At 23.0% G+C, this 19,710-nt stretch overlaps 1 protein-coding gene across 1 annotated transcript; it reads left to right on the forward strand.

The window, feature by feature from the left end:
* The first annotated feature begins 4,231 nt into the window (after nt 1–4,231).
* LOC101497033 (protein LAZY 1-like) lies at nt 4,232–8,931 on the forward strand. Its single transcript, XM_004492003.4, has 6 exons — nt 4,232–4,369; nt 4,463–4,532; nt 5,733–6,233; nt 7,134–7,495; nt 8,113–8,302; nt 8,758–8,931. The coding sequence occupies exons 1-6, from the start codon at nt 4,364–4,366 to the stop codon at nt 8,775–8,777; spliced, it is 1,149 nt and encodes a 382-aa protein (XP_004492060.1). The 5' UTR covers nt 4,232–4,363; the 3' UTR covers nt 8,778–8,931.
* The last annotated feature ends 10,779 nt before the right edge of the window (nt 8,932–19,710 follow it).

Consider the following 19,710-nt stretch of genomic DNA (forward strand, 5'->3'; position numbering starts at 1 on the left):
TCGTAAGAACTGAAAAAAATCTTGCAGATCCTTTGACGAAAGGTCTGACAAGGGACATGGTGTTGAAGACATCATTGGGGATGTGACTCAAGCCCATATCTAATTAATCATCAATGGTGGAAAGTCAACTCACACTTGAGTAACATTAAGTCTTGAGTTCAATGATAAAGTACACTATTAGAATGATTGCAAATACTTGAATATAGATACATCCCAAATATTGAAAGTACTTGGATCATAAGTATAAAGTTGGAAGGTTGAGTTTTACTCTTAATAGACATATAGCATAAATTTGCTGAAATACATATTATGGGTGTATTTCTGATATAGTCTACCTATGTGAGGATGAAGTGAGGCCGCTTCGAAGAGTTAAATGGCTTGACTATTAAATTCTCATGAAAAGGGTACATGAAACAAGGCCTTAACAAATGTGTCATCTTTATAATTCTTTCGATAGTACCGAGATTTCATGTGTAAGTTGTGCACACTTGTTCTAATGAATAACTGATTCAAAGCTTGTCTACCAATCTATTCAGGATAAGTGGAACCCATAGCTTACTAAGTAATGGTTCAAATCGTAAGATACCATTATCTGAAACCATGATATTTCCAAAATTATGGGACTAATTATATTTTGAAAATGGTGGGGGATTGTGAGATATTTCTAAAATATTGGATAATATATATATGTATAATTGGTGATAATTAACATGAAATTGTTGTTGGTTTGATGGTTGTGTTCATTGTGTGGAAATATAAGGTCACGAGTTTGAACCGTGCTTCTTCCTTATTTTTTGAATAAATTCTGCCTTGAAAAGACGTGGTTGTTCATTATAAATGAAAAGGCATATCAGCGATTCGAACTCCGATCCTCACGGGAGAGCAATCTGAATTGAGAAATGAGAGAAGAGAGGGAGAGTTCAAGAAGAGAGGGAGAACAATAAACGGGAGAAGGGAGGGAGAGATAATGCCACTCTCTCAAAACCATACAAATTTGAGGTTTAATAACTTATTACTATTATTTATAAATAAATAAAAAATTAAAATATAGAAGATGCCGTGTGATCTCTTGAGAAGATCTGCCACTAAGTGCAATTTGAATTAAACTTATATGCATATATATGCAAATTTATGTTTATAGTTATTGTGTTCATGAAAGTAAGCTTTGTAAACTTGTGTGAACTCATAACAATCAACTCATGTGAGCTTGTGAGAGTTCATGCCAGTCAACTCATGTCAATAAGCTCATAAGCTATTGTGAGCTCATAATAACCAACTATTACATCAAACAATCATGAACACAATGCATATAAAGTCATACTCCATTACACAATCCTATTACATAAACTATTACAGTTTACTTAAACCACTACACAATCACTAATTACATTACATATTACATCACTTGGAGATTAAGATATACAACAATTGCATAAAAAAACAGCACAAACAACATACTTCATCAACTTCATATCAACTATCAAAGTATCCACCTTAGAACTCAAATTTGTGTCCATTATTCCTCACTTGCATATCTTAAATTCAGAGTATTTAAAATGTTTTTCATTAATTAAGATACCACTGTGAAAAAAAGTTACACTTTCATAAACGAAAATGATTGTTTACTCAAAAATAAATATGTGTGTATCAAAACTAATCTCGTATTAGTTTTTTCTTATTAACATTTATCTATTGAATAATAAACATAAAAATGGACAAATTTAATATTTCTATTTTAATAAATATGACGGTTAGACAATGCTATTATTTTAGTACAGCATTTACTCTATCTCACAGTGAGTGTTATTCTAGCAAAAAAAAAAAATTATTTTAAAATAAATATCATTTACAATTTTTAACATAAACTTAATAAATTTTTTTTTATACTATCTTTCAATTATTATTATATACATAACTTTCAAAATATTATTATGTTTTACAATGAAAATAATAAAAAATTTATTAATAATTAAAATTAATAGTTTGATAAAATTAATTATATTTTTATTTTAATTAATATATTTCTTAATATTACGTAAATACCTTAAACTGAATTTACTCGAATGAATACATGTGAATATCGAAGTCAAAGTGCTATATTTTCCCTAGGCAATAATTAGAAGTTAGCCCTATTTCTGATAGGAATATACTATATGTTGAGTGTTACTTGTTTCTTGTTCATGATAATAATTAACCATGGTGTTGAGAGAAGAATTAAAGACATGCATTACAATTTAGAACAATCGGTAATGGGGATGTACTTACTTTCATTAATTATTAATTATTATATATCTAGATAAAATGAAAGTCCTGAATTTGGAACACCATATATATGGCAACATTGCCAATTAACGATTGATGTAACATATTGTGGACCCTCTTTTTATTGGGTAATGGGTGGTGCCACAATCTTAGTATAACATAATCAAGTTTCGACGTGGCCCTGTTGCATTTCCACTTTTCTAGATACATTTGCTTACGAATGAATCTAATAAGTCAAATTGAAATTACAATATATACATATATTCTTTTTATAATAATTTTTTTAATTGTCATGCATAATATTAAATATTTTTTTTTATGTTAGTATAGTATAATTATTTAAATGTTTATGATGATATAACGATTGTAATTTATTGATTGTTTAAATTTTATATTAAAGTTAACTAATTATTGTAAAATTAATTTGTACAATGATAAATATCTTTCCTTATAAAATCTTATTGAAATATCTCTTATTTATGTGGCACTTTTTTTTTCCAATAAATCCCGAGTCATATAAAGTATAAAAATTCAAATAACATAGAAATATTCAATTTGATTTTATTTAGTTTTTTAAAGAAAATAAATTTAGATTTTGAAATAGTGGATTTGGTTTGATGGATTTGGTGCAATTTTTGTTCGAGTTTGTTTTAGATTTAAAAAAATGTATTTTAATTTTATATTTTTAAAAATGATTTTTATAAAAATTTATTTAAAAATAATAGAAGTTATTTAAGATTTATTTGTTATTGATTAAAAAATAATTTTAACATTCAATAACTTAGATATTTATTATTATATATAGATTCTTAAATAATAAAAATAATATTTTTTTAAAAGAGTATCTCTCAAATATTATTTTTAAGAATAGTTTCTTAAAATAGTTTTTCATTTTAGAAAACAATTTTTAAAATTTCATTATTGAAAAAAATTGTAATAAATACATGAAAAATATTTAAAATAATATTTTAAGATAAATAATGTAAATCAATTTTTTATTTTAAGCTTTATTTTTTAAAAATTATTATTTTTTAAATAATTTAAAAAAAAGGTTTAATTTATCAAACACTTTAATTTCAATCTACTAATTTTTCAACTATAAATCATCAATTATCAGATATCAACTAATTTATACTTTAATTGTACCAAACATAGTCTTAATCATATCATAGAAATTAAGGATAATTATTAATATAAATGAAAGAAAGAGAATAACAATTTTACTAAATTAATTTTATTTATTGTGTTCTCATCATCACAAATATAAAGTGAAAGATAATAATTTCACGGTAACACACATAACATTAATAAAAAATATAATTAAAAAAAATCCATAAAAGTAATAAAATTAAAAACTAAATGTGATATTATTTCTTAGACAATTTTTCAGCACACATGTTACTTGTTATTATGAGAGAGACAGAGTGAATAATATATTGAATGTGATAAAGAATATGTTACTAAGATTTTTGATAGTGATTATTCCTTTCTCATGAACACGTTTAATTTAATATACAGTGTGAGATAATTATTTGCCCCATTTGCATCCAACTAAAATCCTTATTGGTCCCCACCAATGATGTATGATACCCCCCAAATCATAAGAAAAAAAAATAGTTGATCACTATTCAAAAATTGCACGAGGCACAACATGTTTGCTTATCCCAACAAAATATGACTACTTTTGATATGCAATTATCAACATCTATAGTTTATATACTTAATATATGCATCCTAAAATACCAACCATAATTTGGAGCAAGTCAATTTAAACTATGATAGCTTTAATAATGGACTCAAAAATTACCAATTTTACACATCAAATGTTATACTCTTTACTATTAACTCAACCTTGCACATGATTGATTAGAATGTTTATTAGGACCCACCCCACTTGATTTAATGTTGAGATATAACAGCAAACAATATTTGTAAGTATCTCTATGTTTTTCTCCTTGTAACCTCATTACTTTGGTTCTCATCAATTTCATGTAAATAGTTTAATATTTTATAAATTAAAAACTATGATTTCATTCATTATATATAACCTTATCTTCTAAAGTTAGGAAATCAAAGCTCTTTTTTTTTCTTGAATCAAAAGATGAAGGTATATTAATCAATCACAACAACTTTTCATGCCTTTTAGAAGCAAAATCATTTATATAACATATGATCTTCTAATGTATTTTCTTTGATGTAGTTACTTGGTTGGATGCACAGGAAATTACGGCAGAATAATAGTACAGAACCATTCAAAGACTTGGTCATTGGTAAGTCACATGTTTCCATTGAGTTATTTGAGTTACATGTAAATAAGCTGTTTTTTGACTTATTTTTATAAATTCTTTAAGATACTTTATAAAAATAACTTCAAATTCATTAAAAAAAATATTTTTATTTTATTTATTTGTTATAATCAATAATAGATTATGCATAATCACTTATATGATAAGTACATATACTATAAGCGTTTAAATAATCGATTTATACAGATAGGGTCGTATATATGAAAAGAGCTTATGCGATAAATTATTTTCAGCTTATTTTCATACACTCTCCATAATATATTATGAAAATAATTTAGAATTTGTACGAAAACAATTTAACTTTATTTTATTTTTTGTTATAAAAATAACTTAAGTGTAAGTGCTTATGCTAAATGCTTCATTAAACTATTGATCCAAACAATTGCCATCAAAATTAAATAGTAATAAACTCTTATAGAGAATGAAAGAAGATTTTAGTGATCCTATATGATTAGTTTGAAACTATAGCATGAAGAAAAGAAGAAACTACGATATACTATGGTCTTACATGCACATGAACATAAATGTAGCCCAAGAAGAGTACCCTGTAATAAATTACATAACAACAACCATTAAATAAAGTTATTATGAACTAAAATTGAAGTGTTGAATAAAATAAAATTAACATAAAAAAGTACATCCCCGAAAAAATCTTTTTGTATTAATAAAAAGGAGATTCAAGAAGAAAATTTGCACGTCCTAATATTACTCATCCTTTTTGTTCTTTAATGTGTTGGATATGATTTTTAGTGATAAGTGGATAGGTATAATTTTATATAGTGAATCGTAGTATTTAAATATAAATTGTATATTATAAAATCTAAATTTGAATTTTAATAGAAAAAAGTTATAGTCAGATCGACACCTAAAAACAATTGATCGAAGTTTATCGATTAAATTTCATCATTGAATAATCTCTTTCATTTTCTTTCTATCTCTTTTAACTTTTCTATCTGGTCGCTCTCTTTATTAAAATATAATCAAGAGAGATAATAAAATTAAAAAAATTAAAAAAAAGTTGTATTTATTATTTACGTTTTTAATATCTATTTTCTTTTGAACTAAGATAATTTTTTTAAGTCTAACATGATCTGATAAGAATTAGACACTACTATTATGAAATTCTCAACTTATGAGACATTAATTTTTTATATTTGGCATCAGGAAATTCATGCAACTGTTTATCAGGCCAACCATCAGTTGATGATGAACAAAACTATCATCAAAAACCAAATTTGAACATCAAATTCACCAAACAAACACAAAAAACTCAGAACAATTTGAGAAAATCATTTGCTAGTCTACAATCAACAAGAGAAGAAGAAGATGAAGATGAATACGATGATGTAGAATCACAAGCTTCAATGTTTGATCTCTTCCCTGGTTTTCTTGCAATTGGAACACTTGGTTCTTCAGACCAAACCATTTCATCAACACCAACATTGTTTCCAATTTCAGTTGAAACCATAACTGAAAATGAAGATCAAGTTGTAACTGAAAATGATCTCAAACTCATCAATGATGAGTTGGAGAAAGTTCTTACAAAAGATGATCTTGTTGTTGGTAGCTATGATTCTTCTAGAAGAAACAGCCACGTCAGCACCGGTAGAAATAGCCACGTCAGCATTGTCACAATAAGTGGAAAACCAATTGAAAACAATGAAGGTAAACACTCCTCTAATCCATACCATTTTATATTTAATTATGAATTTCATTTATATATATATATATATATATATATATAAAAGCACAATTATTCATGTGGATCTTACTTAATTTTAGAATTATTTTTTTTTCTTTTTAATTATTTAATTTTATTTAAAAAATGAAAATATGAATTTATTTAAAAATTTAAGTTATAAATTTGATAAAGTTTGTATTATATTAAATATGATAATTAATTTTATGAGTTTTGTTTGAAAATTTTGATGAATTTTTGTAAAAAAAATGATAACATTGTTAACATTTTAAAACATAAAAGATCAAATTTTTACTTAAAATTAAATAAAAGACCAAATCGAGAAGGAAAAAAATAAAATAAAGGACTGAAGTATTATATGAAATTAAGTTAAGAGACTGCATCAACAATTATGCCTATATATATATATATATATATATATATATATATACTATCAATTAATTATAATCGTTATATTGTTAGTAATGATTGATTTTTAGATGACTATTTCTAAAGTCATGCACATGATTTACTGTGTAATTTTTTTTATATTGACAGTACATAAAAATTAAACTCTTTAATTATTGATTTAAGTATAATTTTAGTCTCTCTATACAATTATAACGTTTATTATATTTTAGTCTTTGTAAGTTGTTTTGGATGGATTAAATCTTTGCAAATTTAAAAATCGATACTTTTAGTCCTAATGGATAGTTTATTGGATCATGTAACTTAACTTTTTATTGGACCATTATACCGTCAAAAATTAAAAGTAATAGTTTTTGAATTTGTAACCAAATAAGAAAAATACTAGTATAATTATAGAAACTAAAATTATATTTAAATCTTGATATTAAATTTAAATTTTGAATTAATTTAACTTTCAGGGTACCAATACCTGACAAAAGTCGAAGGTGGGAAAGAATTTAGCAACACAGAGTCATCAATTTGTCCATTACAAGGATACTTGTTTGGAACAGCTGTTGAGTATTCTGAAACAGCAGCAGTTAGTGTTGGGAAGAAAGAACATCATAGGACTTCACTTGGTGAATTGTTTCAGAGAAGCAAATTGGTTGGTGATGACAACTTTGTTGCAAAGGATTATGATAAAAGAAGTGAAAGAGATCATGCTGACAAATTTTCTGCTATGAATTTGGTCAAAGAAAAACTTAAAAGGAGAATGTTTCATTCTTGTTCTAAAAACTCTTCATCTATTGATTCTGCTTCTGCTGATACAAAACTCAATAAGGTGCACTTCATTTTTCTATTGTTTATCCAAACTAGAATAAATGTCACACATTACCATATTATTATATTTTAATTACCAAGTAAATATTTAAATTAGTTCTTAAAGTTGTAGAAATGTATGAATTTAATCTTTGACATTATTGATATTCTATGATTATGTTTGACATTTCAAAAATTTAATCAAACTAAATGATAGAGTTTGTAAAATTGGGTTGAATTTAAAACGAAGTCGATATTATTAGAGATACATTTTATAATATTTCGTAATTCAATCAATCGTTTTGAAATATTGATATTGTAAGTTACTAGGTTGACGTAATCTTATAATTTTAACGATAATATCCATATTTACTCACATTTTATTAAAATTTAAATGTGAGTGATAGTATCATAATTGTTGCTCCTGGTGCTTCCGAGAATTCTCCAACTCATTTTAATGTCCCTTTTCCTCTAAACAAATTTCACATTCGTCCGATCATATTTTACTATGTAAATAAATATTTTAAGAAACAAGTAACACTTTTTTACAGTGTCAATAAACTCTTATTTTATTTTCTTTATAAAATAAAATATATTATATATATTGTTCTGTTCTTGACTTATGTTTTGGTTTTGTAGATTCTCCATATGTTCAGAAAGAAAGTTCATCCAGAAAATTCAACAATTGGACAAAAATCTGGTAGAAACAGAAAGAATGAGAACAAGAAGAAAATAATGAATGATGGAGGGTATAACAAAGGCTACATTGTGAATCAAGAGGAAGATTCAGCTTCTTACAGGGAGCATTGGATCAAAACAGATGCAGATTGTAAGTATACATTAATTTTCCATAGGTCTTGTCTATCTTATAGTGTAACATATATATCATGAATAGTACTTACAACAAATGTGTTGCTATCACTTTACTTTTCTTATTTCGATTCATATGCTTGGCCAAACTTTTTTAACCTAAAGTCACTTCCAAAGTACACTTTACAAAGAAAAAAATATTTTTTCGTTTAAAGAGAATGTGGGGTGCATAAAATTGTACCCTCATTAGTTATGTATGTTAAAAACACTTTATTGAATGAAAAAAAGTTTGAAAAAATATATATAAGTGAAGATAATTTTTACCTTATAAACCGATTTTGTTAAATATTGAATTTTCAATTATTTGTACATGATAGTTGACACTTGAGTGGAGGTTACAGCTTGCCTACTACTTTTAGAATACAAAATATGCATATTTGTTTGTTCTTACTTGGTTTTTTATGTGCATTTCAGACTTGGTTCTAGAGCTTTGAAAGGAAAAGAAGAAATTGGGTTGTTTTAAGTTGTTATCATTTATTAGTAATGTGTAATGTCTTGCTTGTACTTTTATATATCTTATTCATCACTGTTTGTGACAAATACCAAACTTATTAATTATTATATATATGAAGAAGCAGTTTGGTTTGATATTCAAGAGAATAATTGAGGTTGTCATCTCCATTTTGTCTACCTCATAGTGTGTACCTATGAAAATGAAATGTAAGGTATATCTAGTAGTAATATTAATAATAATAAAAATCATCATCATCATTTGTCAAAAAATAAATTATAATAATAATAATAAATTAGATATTGAGTTGACAATATAAATTAAATAGAGGAGTCGATGTAGATGTAGCATGTATAATGTGGTGCAATTCTATCCATGCCTCAATATTAAATTAAGCAAGTGTTTCTTGAAGGCATATATATTAGACTAAAATAGTGATAAAATCTTTTTTTTAAAATATGTTATTGGTGTGAAGTTTTTCTCGATTTTATCTATGACTAAACTCTATAAAAAAAAAGTGAGGTAGCACTTTTAACGGGATCTCCTCTCTCAATGATATTATTTCTATTATAACAAAAGTGAGTTTAATAAACTAATTAAATACCAAAAAAAGTAGTTTAATAAGCTAAATTAAATTCGAGCATTTATGTATTATTTTTATAATAAAAATATAGTTATATTACTTTTATATAAATTCTAAGTCGTTTTATACGTTATTTTATTAATGACAATTACTTGTTATTAGTTAGTAAATTCATATGTCTTAATTAGTTGGAGGTTGTGTAGCTAAATTAATTTGAATTAAAGGTTAAAATAATAAAGAAATCAAAAGAATTAGAGTTCAAATTCTAATATAAAAGTACTACTTTAACTAACAACTAATTTGTCTATTCAAAAAATATATCTTAATTAGTTATTTTTTGTTTTGCTAACTTTGACTAGTTTCTTAAAGGGAATGTTTGAGAGGGATATTTTGGAGGGGAGAGAAGATCTTGTTTTCAAAATTAAGCAAGCAATAAGTATTTTAGAGGGGAGGTCATTATATTATTCTTTTAATCCTTTTTAAAATATTAATATATATATATATATATATATATATATATATATATATATTAAAATATATATATTAAAATATAAATTTAGATCTCTAGAATCATCCCTATCAAAAATTATACCAATTGCACACATCCTTTGTATATGTTCCATTGAATGCAAGAGCAAAGCTCACTTCTATCTTTTTATTCACATTCTATTATTTTTTATTAAAATAACTTAAAAATTTATAAGTTATGAGCTATGTTTGTATATATTTGTATGGTTTATCAAACATCTTACAAGTGCTTATAATGGTAAATGAGCCCCAATAATCTTTTCAATTTGCATATATGGATTATTCCATATGTTTGTAATGATGTCAAATCATATAAAAACTATTTTTATTTATTTATTTAAACTCCATTTTGAGGTGTAATGTTCTTTCATGTCACAAATGCTTTCCATATAATTCAATGCAATTTCAAAGACTTTCAGTATCTGTGGAATTCTTTACCTAATCATTCACTCTTGATCTCAATTATTCTCATCCATTAACCTTTTAATAATAATGATGGAAAAATATATCGAGTAAGCAAATCAATCTCAAACAATTATTTAACAAGTGAAGATAAATTATCATTGTTTTTTAAGAGAAATATTATTATATAATACGAGTGTAAATAATTTGTGCAATACACAAAGAAATATAATTTACTTTTAAAATCAATTAATTATGTATTAATAATTAATATATTTCAATTTACTTGTTAGTGACTTGTTATGTACTATGTAAGTGGAATAAAATTCATAAGTATTGATATATTTTTATCATGTGTCTTCAATCACTACTACTTGGTCGGTCCTTTATTATAAGACACTAACAAAATTTACTAGTAATAAGAAATGTAGTTGAATTTGTGTATAGTATTTATGGAAAAAAATATATGTTTTTCAATATTAAATTATATATATTGTCATATTTTTTTAACAATTTTTCATCAAACTTGAATTATAATATTAAATGAATAATTGCTTTTATTTTAGATTTTTTGAACTCTCTAATCTCTAAAATAGACTAATAATTTAATTATTAAATATGTATTTTAAAAGGCATCATAAATTATATCATTAAAAGTTTCTATCCAAGGTAGGCATTTTGAATTATCACACACCTTCAAATAATCAAATACTCAACCATCTCATGCAATTAAGATTCCAAACAATTGTTGGTGTTAATTCTAAACAATAAGCCTTTTTTTTATCAACTATACAAGATGTCTTAAATGAGGCATGTTGGCCTTTCAAGAAAAAGGAAAATTGAATTTATACCCTCACATTTTTTCACTTTTGCATAAATTTTCCAAAATATCTTTATACACAATATAAATGTTTTAAGAAAAAAATTGGCCTTTTTTTGTACCCCTTCTTTTTGTTTTTCTTACATGCTGGAGAATTTCATAAATAAATTTTTTTTCAGTTTTTTTACATATTAAAATTTTCAAAACTGAAATATTTCATATGTTAAAAAATTTCTCATTTTTTTTTTTTGCATACTAGAATTTCAAAAATACAAAATATTTTATATGTAAAAAACTATCTCAGATTTTTCATGAAAACATGAAATGTTTTATATGTAAAAAAAAAAATTAATTTTTTTTTCATAGTAGAAATTGCAGAAATAAAATATTTGATATGCAAATTTTTCGTAGTTTTTTTATGTACATGAAATTTCGAAAGAAAAGTTTTCGATATGTAAAATTTTGGAAAAGAATTTACATACCAAAAGTTTCACATTTGTGGATGTAAAAAATGGGTCCGTAAGTTTTCGAATAGAAAAGATGAAAAAAAAATAAAAGTAAAATTGAAGTTTCGAATAAAGAGAAGATGAAAAAAATAAAAATAAAAATTGAAGGATAGAGGTCAAAGTGTAGGAGTATCAAAAAGTGTAATTTAAATACATCCTATTAAGATTAAAAGAAAATATTTTAGGCCAAAAAGTGTGGGGTTGACCCGCCAAAAACCTTAAATGGAGAGAGTGGGTGGGAGTAGCTAGCTAAAATATGAGTTGTTTATCCACCTAATATTTATTTAAAATATGCAAAAGATAATATCATATTATAAATTTTGGTAAATTATTAATCGCATTTTTTTACTATTAAAATTAATTCTTTACTATAAAATCTTAAAATTCGATAAAATATCTAGAATTGTGAAGAGTAGAAAAAACATCTATTAATAATAATTATTTTTAAAAAAAAAGACAAAAATGTATTTAAAAAAAATGGGTCGGCATTGCTGGTCCACCCCGTCCCAGCAAATTAGACATGAAATATTATCCTAACTTCAAAATATTGCTCCATACTCTCTATTTAAATACTACTCTTTATACATTTTGGACAAACTATATATTTTACTCTTTCTTAAAAAATATAAAATTGTATTGTCCTATCATCTTCAATTTTGTTTTGAAAATTTAAGGTTTGAATTTTCTGAATCAAAAAAATTTAAAACTTGAGATTTTTAGAAAACTTGTATGTTTTGATACATAGTTTTTTGTCTTCATATATATATATAATCGTTAATGTAACGACAAATTCATAAGTTTTTTGTTATCATTTTTTTTACTTTGTATATATAAAAATAATAATAATACGTATAAAAGAATTTATTTAAGTTTTTTGGAATATAAAGGTGTTTTAAAAGACTTAAGTTTTAAATTTTTTAAAATATATTTTTATTTTGAAAAACTGAAATTTTAAAATTTCTAAAATACATTTATATTTCAAAAAATGTAAATAATTTTTTTTTGTTATATATTTTATATATTTTTTAAAGAAAATATAATGTTCTGAAATTTTTTAAAATATTTGTCGATTTTTTTATTTTTGATAAAGTGGAAGATTTTATTTTTGTTTTTTTTAATTAAGAATAAAATTAGATTTTAATTAATGTGGGGTAGAGTATAAAGTGTGGACATAGGGTAAAATTTTCTCCTAACTTAGTTTGGCCCAATTGATGAGGTCAATTTGAATGGACGAGTCTAAAGTTTATAATTTTGAGGGCATTTGTTTAATGGATAGGACACATTCACTCCTAATAATCACTTTTTCGGGAATATTTGGGTGTAGATGTCCATTTTCTCATAAGCTTTTTTTTGTAATTTTTATTAATCACTCATAACGTTTATGATTGAAGACTTTTACCTTTCAAGTTAGTTTGTTCAATGGTAAATTATTGGCAAAATATTTCACGTGTTGTATAACTTAATTTCAAGTAATAATTTAGTTTTATTTATTTATTTATTTTTATAATTTAATTTTTTATTTAATTTTAATTAACAATTAGATCATTTAATATCTTAAAATATCAATAATAATATTATTTTTTATAGAAATTTAAAAAATTCATCATCATCTTCAAATAAAACTCAAAAAATTAGTAATTAATTTCAACAAGATCCATATTTTCATTAAATTCATAACTCAAATTTTCAAATAAATTTATATTTTCATCTGCAACAACAACAATAACACCAAATTCATCAAATAAAGAACTCACATTTTAAGATTTAAGTTAGGAATTTGATTCGGATAATGATAGAAAGAAGAAGATATTATTTTGGTGATTTGAGATTAAATTTTAAAGTGTGGGTTTTTTATTTGATAGATTTGATGTTTAAAGATGAAGATATGAATTTATTTAAAGATTTCAGTTCTGGATTTGATGAATATATGAAGTTTTTTTTAAATTGATTATTAATTTTTTGAGTTTCTGTCAATATATATATATATATATATATATATATATATATATATATATATATATATATATATATATTACTGACATTTTAAGACATAAAAAATTAAATTTTTACTTAAAATTAAATAAATGTACAAATCAAAAAGAAAATAAAAATAAAAAACTATATTATTAATGTGAAATTAAATTAACGAACCGCAAAATTCGTTTGTCTAAATTATATTAGAAGTTTAATATACTTGTAAGTTACAAGACTAGTGTCTTAAAAATAAGATTTTTGTTTCATTCAAAATATATACTTATTGAAGAGCATAATTAAGTATTACGTTCTTCTTTCTTTCTCACTTATCTTTATTTTTCTATATTTTACAATATCTTACTATAGTTTTAATTTATTTCATAACACGTAATGTTCATAACCATATATTAGTATTGGATAATTTATTTGGAGAATATATTGTTAAAAGTCATGATCTGCTCAATATCTTTTTACTAATTTAATTAATGACACTGTGACTATGTTCTTTCTCATTTATTTATTTTTCATGTAATTATTTTTATTTTTTTAAATAATTTTTTTTGAAAAATTTTGTTGACTTGTATAATAATGATCTTGTTTAATAATAATAACAATAAATTAGATGTTGAGTTGACAGTGTAAATTAAATTAGAGGAGTCCATCATTTGGATGTAAATGTTGTATATATAATGTGGTGCATTTGTATCCACCCCTCAGAATTAATCAAGTGTTTCTTGATGGCAAATTAGACTTGAATAATTAGAGAATTAGTTTATTTTATTTTTAAATATGTTATTAATGTGAAGTTTATTGATTTCATCTATGACGAATCTCCATAAAAAAAGATAATTGCCTCTCCTCACTCAATCATATTTTTTTCTCTGTAATAAAAGTAATTTAAGAAGCTAACAAAGTGTTTATCGATTAAGTAGTTTTTTAATTTTTGACTAATCGATTAAGTAGTTATTATTCAAGCATTTGTGTATCACTTTTATAGTAAAAAATATAGTTAAATTATTTTCAGTATTAGTTGTTTTATAAATTATTTTATCAGTGTCAATTATTTATTATTTGTTATTTGTCAGTTATTTCATATAATCTTAGTTATTTTACGTGTTATAAGTAGTTTCTTATAAAGTTTTTTTTTTTAAGGAGAAGAGAGACCTTTTCATTTTAAAATTAATTAGTAAATTGTAAATTTTTTGGAGGGAAAATAATGTTATTCTTTTTATTTTTCTTAAAATATTAAATATATATTAAAATATATATTTAGACCTAAAAAATAAGTCTTTAAAATCTTACTCCCGGTACGATGGACATGACAAGAGATGAGGTATAAATAATTTATTATATCATGTCTAAATTAAGTATTTGATGAATCATTATGATATGATAAGTTAATTTAAAACTCTATCATGTTATTTTTTTCTAGTTGAAATTTATATCATTAACGTGAGTTGAGTTAGAAATTAACATGGATAGAATAAAAATAGTGATTTAATCAAATATTCTTATAAAATATAATTTAAAATATAAAATTAAAATATAATAAAATATAAAAATAATTTATAAAATATAATCTAAAATATAAAAATGTAAATCTAATCAAATATAAAAATAAAATAATTGATAAAATGTAATATTAAACATAAAAATGAAATATTAATAATTAATTTTAAAATATTTATGATTTTATCACAAGGGTAGTTTTATCGTTTATATAATTTAATAAATTACCATTCAAAATAATAAAAATATAAAAATTAATTGAAATTTTAAAATAAATATAATTTGTTTACAATAGTATTTTTCTATTTTCATATATATATATATCTTATCTTTATTTACATTGTAACAAATAAAATAGAATTATTTAATTATTCGTGATTTTTTTTAAATATAAACCGTTTATTTAGTTGTGTTAACTATTATAAAAGTATTTTATTACTTAGTTAATTTTTTAATATGTTTTTATAAATTTAAAAAAAAAACTAATATATAATTGTTTATAATAGTAATACTGTTATTTAAATATAATATATATTATATCATATCATGATGAAATGTGTATCAAATACATAACAAAATAAATATGTGTATTGAATATAAACTACGATAATATTTATTCTTTTATTATTCTATTATATCATTATTCAACTTTATATTTTATTATATGTCTATCATATTATTATATTAAACGATTATATCATTATTCAATTTTATATTTTATTATCTCTCTATCATATTATTATATTAAACGGATGCTTAATTTGTTAGCTTTGTATTTGGTTGGTTAATTTGATATACCAATTGCACATCCCTTTGTATATATTAATGCATAGTTCCCATTGAGTGCAAAGAGCACAAGCTCACTTTTATATTTTTATATATTATTTTTAAATTTTATTAAAATAACCTATAAATATATTTTAAGCTATATTTGTATCAAACACGCTTATAATGGTAAATGAACCCCAATAAAAAGTTTCATATATGGAATATTCCAAGTTTGTAATGATGTCAAATCATATGAAAAACTATGTTTCATATTTAAGCTCCTTGGAGGTATAATGTGGTCGTTCATGTCACAAATGCTTTCGGTGTGACTCAACACAATTTCAAAGACTTTCATTATCTGTTGAATGATTTACCTAATCATTCACTATTCATCTCAATAATTATTCTCATCCATTGACTTTTCCAATTAATGATGGAGAAAGATATTGAGTAAACAAATCAATTTCAAACAATTATTTAACAACAACTTCTACGATTTTATGAAGAAAAAAGAAAGAGTATAGCGTTACTATGAAAATTTAAACCAATTGAGTTAATTTATCACTAATTCATTCATTTATATATTATATTAAAATTTGATTAAATTAATAATATAAATTAAAAAGTCATATTACTAAACTATTTATTAATTAATTTAATAATATAAAAACATGTTAATTTACCAATGTGTTGTAAAAGTCTTCTTATTTAACAAAGTGAAGATAATCATCATTGCTCTTAAGAGAAATGTTATTGTATAATATAAGGAACAAATCCTTAAAACCGATTAGTGATCACCAAATATTCAACAATCTCATGCAATTAAAATTCCAAACAATTGTTGTAATAAGTCTCAACAATAAGCCTTTTTGTCAACTAAACAATAAGCTATTATAAAAATAAAATAAAAACCCTTAAGCGAGATGATTTTACTTTATATTCTCACATTTAACATTTACCCTCCATAAATGTAAATAAATAGTTTTTTTGTCCTTGTATATATTTTAAAATTTATGATTTTTACCATTCTATTGTTTGACATTTTCGGTAAAAAGTGAGTGATTTTTTTTCTTTCAATTTTACGAGAAAATTTTTTGGTACACAACATATACTCCAAAATAAAAAATTTCAAATTTTTCGGTAAAGAAGTCACACTATGAAAAGCTTTTTCTAAGTTTTATGGTAAAGAAATTACTTTAAAAAGAAAATAGTTTGTAGTGGAAAACTTGTGAAGAAATTTTTCGATAAACCTATTCTGTATCGGAAATCTTTTTCCAAATTTTTCGATAGTATACATTTTTAAGCTTTTGTACCGGAAAACTTTTTTAAAGGTTTCTCGTTAGCACGTTCTTACTCTTCTATACAGAAAAACTTTGAAAAAGTTTCATGGTAAATCTTTATGCATCGAAAATCTTTTAAAATATTTTCCAAATAAATTTTACCTACCGAAAAACTGTTTTTGATTGGTCCACAAATATTGGAATGATAAAAAAGATTGAATTTGAATTGATAAAATAATAAAAATAAATCAAAAATTTATTTGACATTTTTAAAATTTTGTAGGAGTATAGGTAAAAAGGTGGGGTATAGGGTGAAGCAATCTTAAACGAGGCATGTTAGCCTTTCTAAGTTGAAATGTTAGCCCAGCCCAGCCCACCCCATTTCAGGACAAAACACTAAGAAAAAAAATCCATTAAGGATAGAATCCATATGCTAACAAATCATTAAAAATTGAACTCTTACAAGTGGTGGGATTTGAACTAAAATATTAGAGTGATTAAATTTCTAAAATTTTAATGAATAAATAAAAAAATATAATATTATATTTTATATAATAATCTTAATATTTATTAGAGAGATAATAGATTAAATTTTAGCTGATATTTTTAATAATTAAAAATTAGTTTTTAAAATTATAAAATATAAAATACATTTTCAAATATAATTATTATTATTTTTTGATATTTTGATTGTCAGACACTTAAAAAGGTCGGTTTAAAAAAAATATCGAGTAAAAACCATTTTGTCCTTCTACTACGGTGATTGAATATATAAAATTACAAAATATTTTTAATTGTCTTTCATTAATGAATTTTATCTTTAAACTTGACCAATGAAATTACTAATAGAAGATACATTGATTGATGGTTTTATAATTTTAACATATTAAAGAACTATAATGATCCAGCTTGGTACCAAAGCTACAGTTGTCTCAGTTTTTTAGTCTTTTGAGTTTCCATTTTCAATTTAAATCTCTTAAATAACTTATTATTATTATTATTATTATTATTTCAAAATCATCTAATAATGACACGCAATATAGAACCGTTAAATTATCTCGAAAGATAAATTATCTCAAATCGTTACATTATTAAATCATTATTTCCGAATTGTTAAATTATTCATTCATTAAAAATAGAACTATTACATTAACAAGTCACTAAAAACAAAACCATTGCAATGTTAATTCATTGAATTAGGCTTGTTTGATTGTATTTTACTTGTTAGTTTTTGAAAATTAATTTATAAATAAATTTTAGAAAACTATTTTTAAAAAGAAAATTTTAAAAAAATTTATTTGACAACTCCAATTTTTAAAACAGTTTTTAACTAAAGAGTTACAAAAATTGAAAAATGAAAAGTAAAACACAATTTATTTGTTTTATTTTTTTAGTTTTAAAAAATATAATATTAAAATAATTTTACAAAACAGTTTTTTTAAAAAAGTAATCGAAATAAATTTTTATATTTTTAAATTTTAAAAAACCAAAATAAATTTTTTAAGATGTTAATCAAATAAGCCCTTGTCATTAAAAACAGATATGTCACGTTATCAAATCAATATTATCATAAAAACTCACTGCGAATAGAAGATACATTGATTGATGGTTTTATAATTTTAACATATTAAAGAACTATAATGATCCAGCTTGGTACCAAAGCTACAGTTGTCTCAGTTTTTTAGTCTTTTGAGTTTCCATTTTCAATTTAAATCTCTTAAATAACTTATTATTATTATTATTATTATTATTTCAAAATCATCTAATAATGACACGCAATATAGAACCGTTAAATTATCTCGAAAGATAAATTATCTCAAATCGTTACATTATTAAATCATTATTTCCGAATTGTTAAATTATTCATTCATTAAAAATAGAACTATTACATTAACAAGTCACTAAAAACAAAACCATTGCAATGTTAATTCATTGAATTAGGCTTGTTTGATTGTATTTTACTTGTTAGTTTTTGAAAATTAATTTATAAATAAATTTTAGAAAACTATTTTTAAAAAGAAAATTTTAAAAAAATTTATTTGACAACTCCAATTTTTAAAACAGTTTTTAACTAAAGAGTTACAAAAATTGAAAAATGAAAAGTAAAACACAATTTATTTGTTTTATTTTTTTAGTTTTAAAAAATATAATATTAAAATAATTTTACAAAACAGTTTTTTTAAAAAAGTAATCGAAATAAATTTTTATATTTTTAAATTTTAAAAAACCAAAATAAATTTTTTAAGATGTTAATCAAATAAGCCCTTGTCATTAAAAACAGATATGTCACGTTATCAAATCAATATTATCATAAAAACTCACTGCGAATAGGAGTCACTTGGAAATTCGCTTTCACACACCAAGATGTAGTTTTTTCAATTTAAAACTGATAATTGTTTCTTTTTTAAATTTGAGACAAACCATTTTTTTTCTCTAAAATTATAAGTACAGTGGGCAAAGTCTTTTATTTTGATAAATAAAGTTTGATTTCTTTTATTTACTGTTCAGATTTATTCATGTGGCATATATTTTTTCAGTCAACGATG

Source organism: Cicer arietinum, chromosome 3 (assembly GCF_000331145.2).
Source record: "Cicer arietinum cultivar CDC Frontier isolate Library 1 chromosome 3, Cicar.CDCFrontier_v2.0, whole genome shotgun sequence".
In the NCBI taxonomy this organism is placed as follows: Eukaryota; Viridiplantae; Streptophyta; class Magnoliopsida; order Fabales; family Fabaceae; genus Cicer; species Cicer arietinum.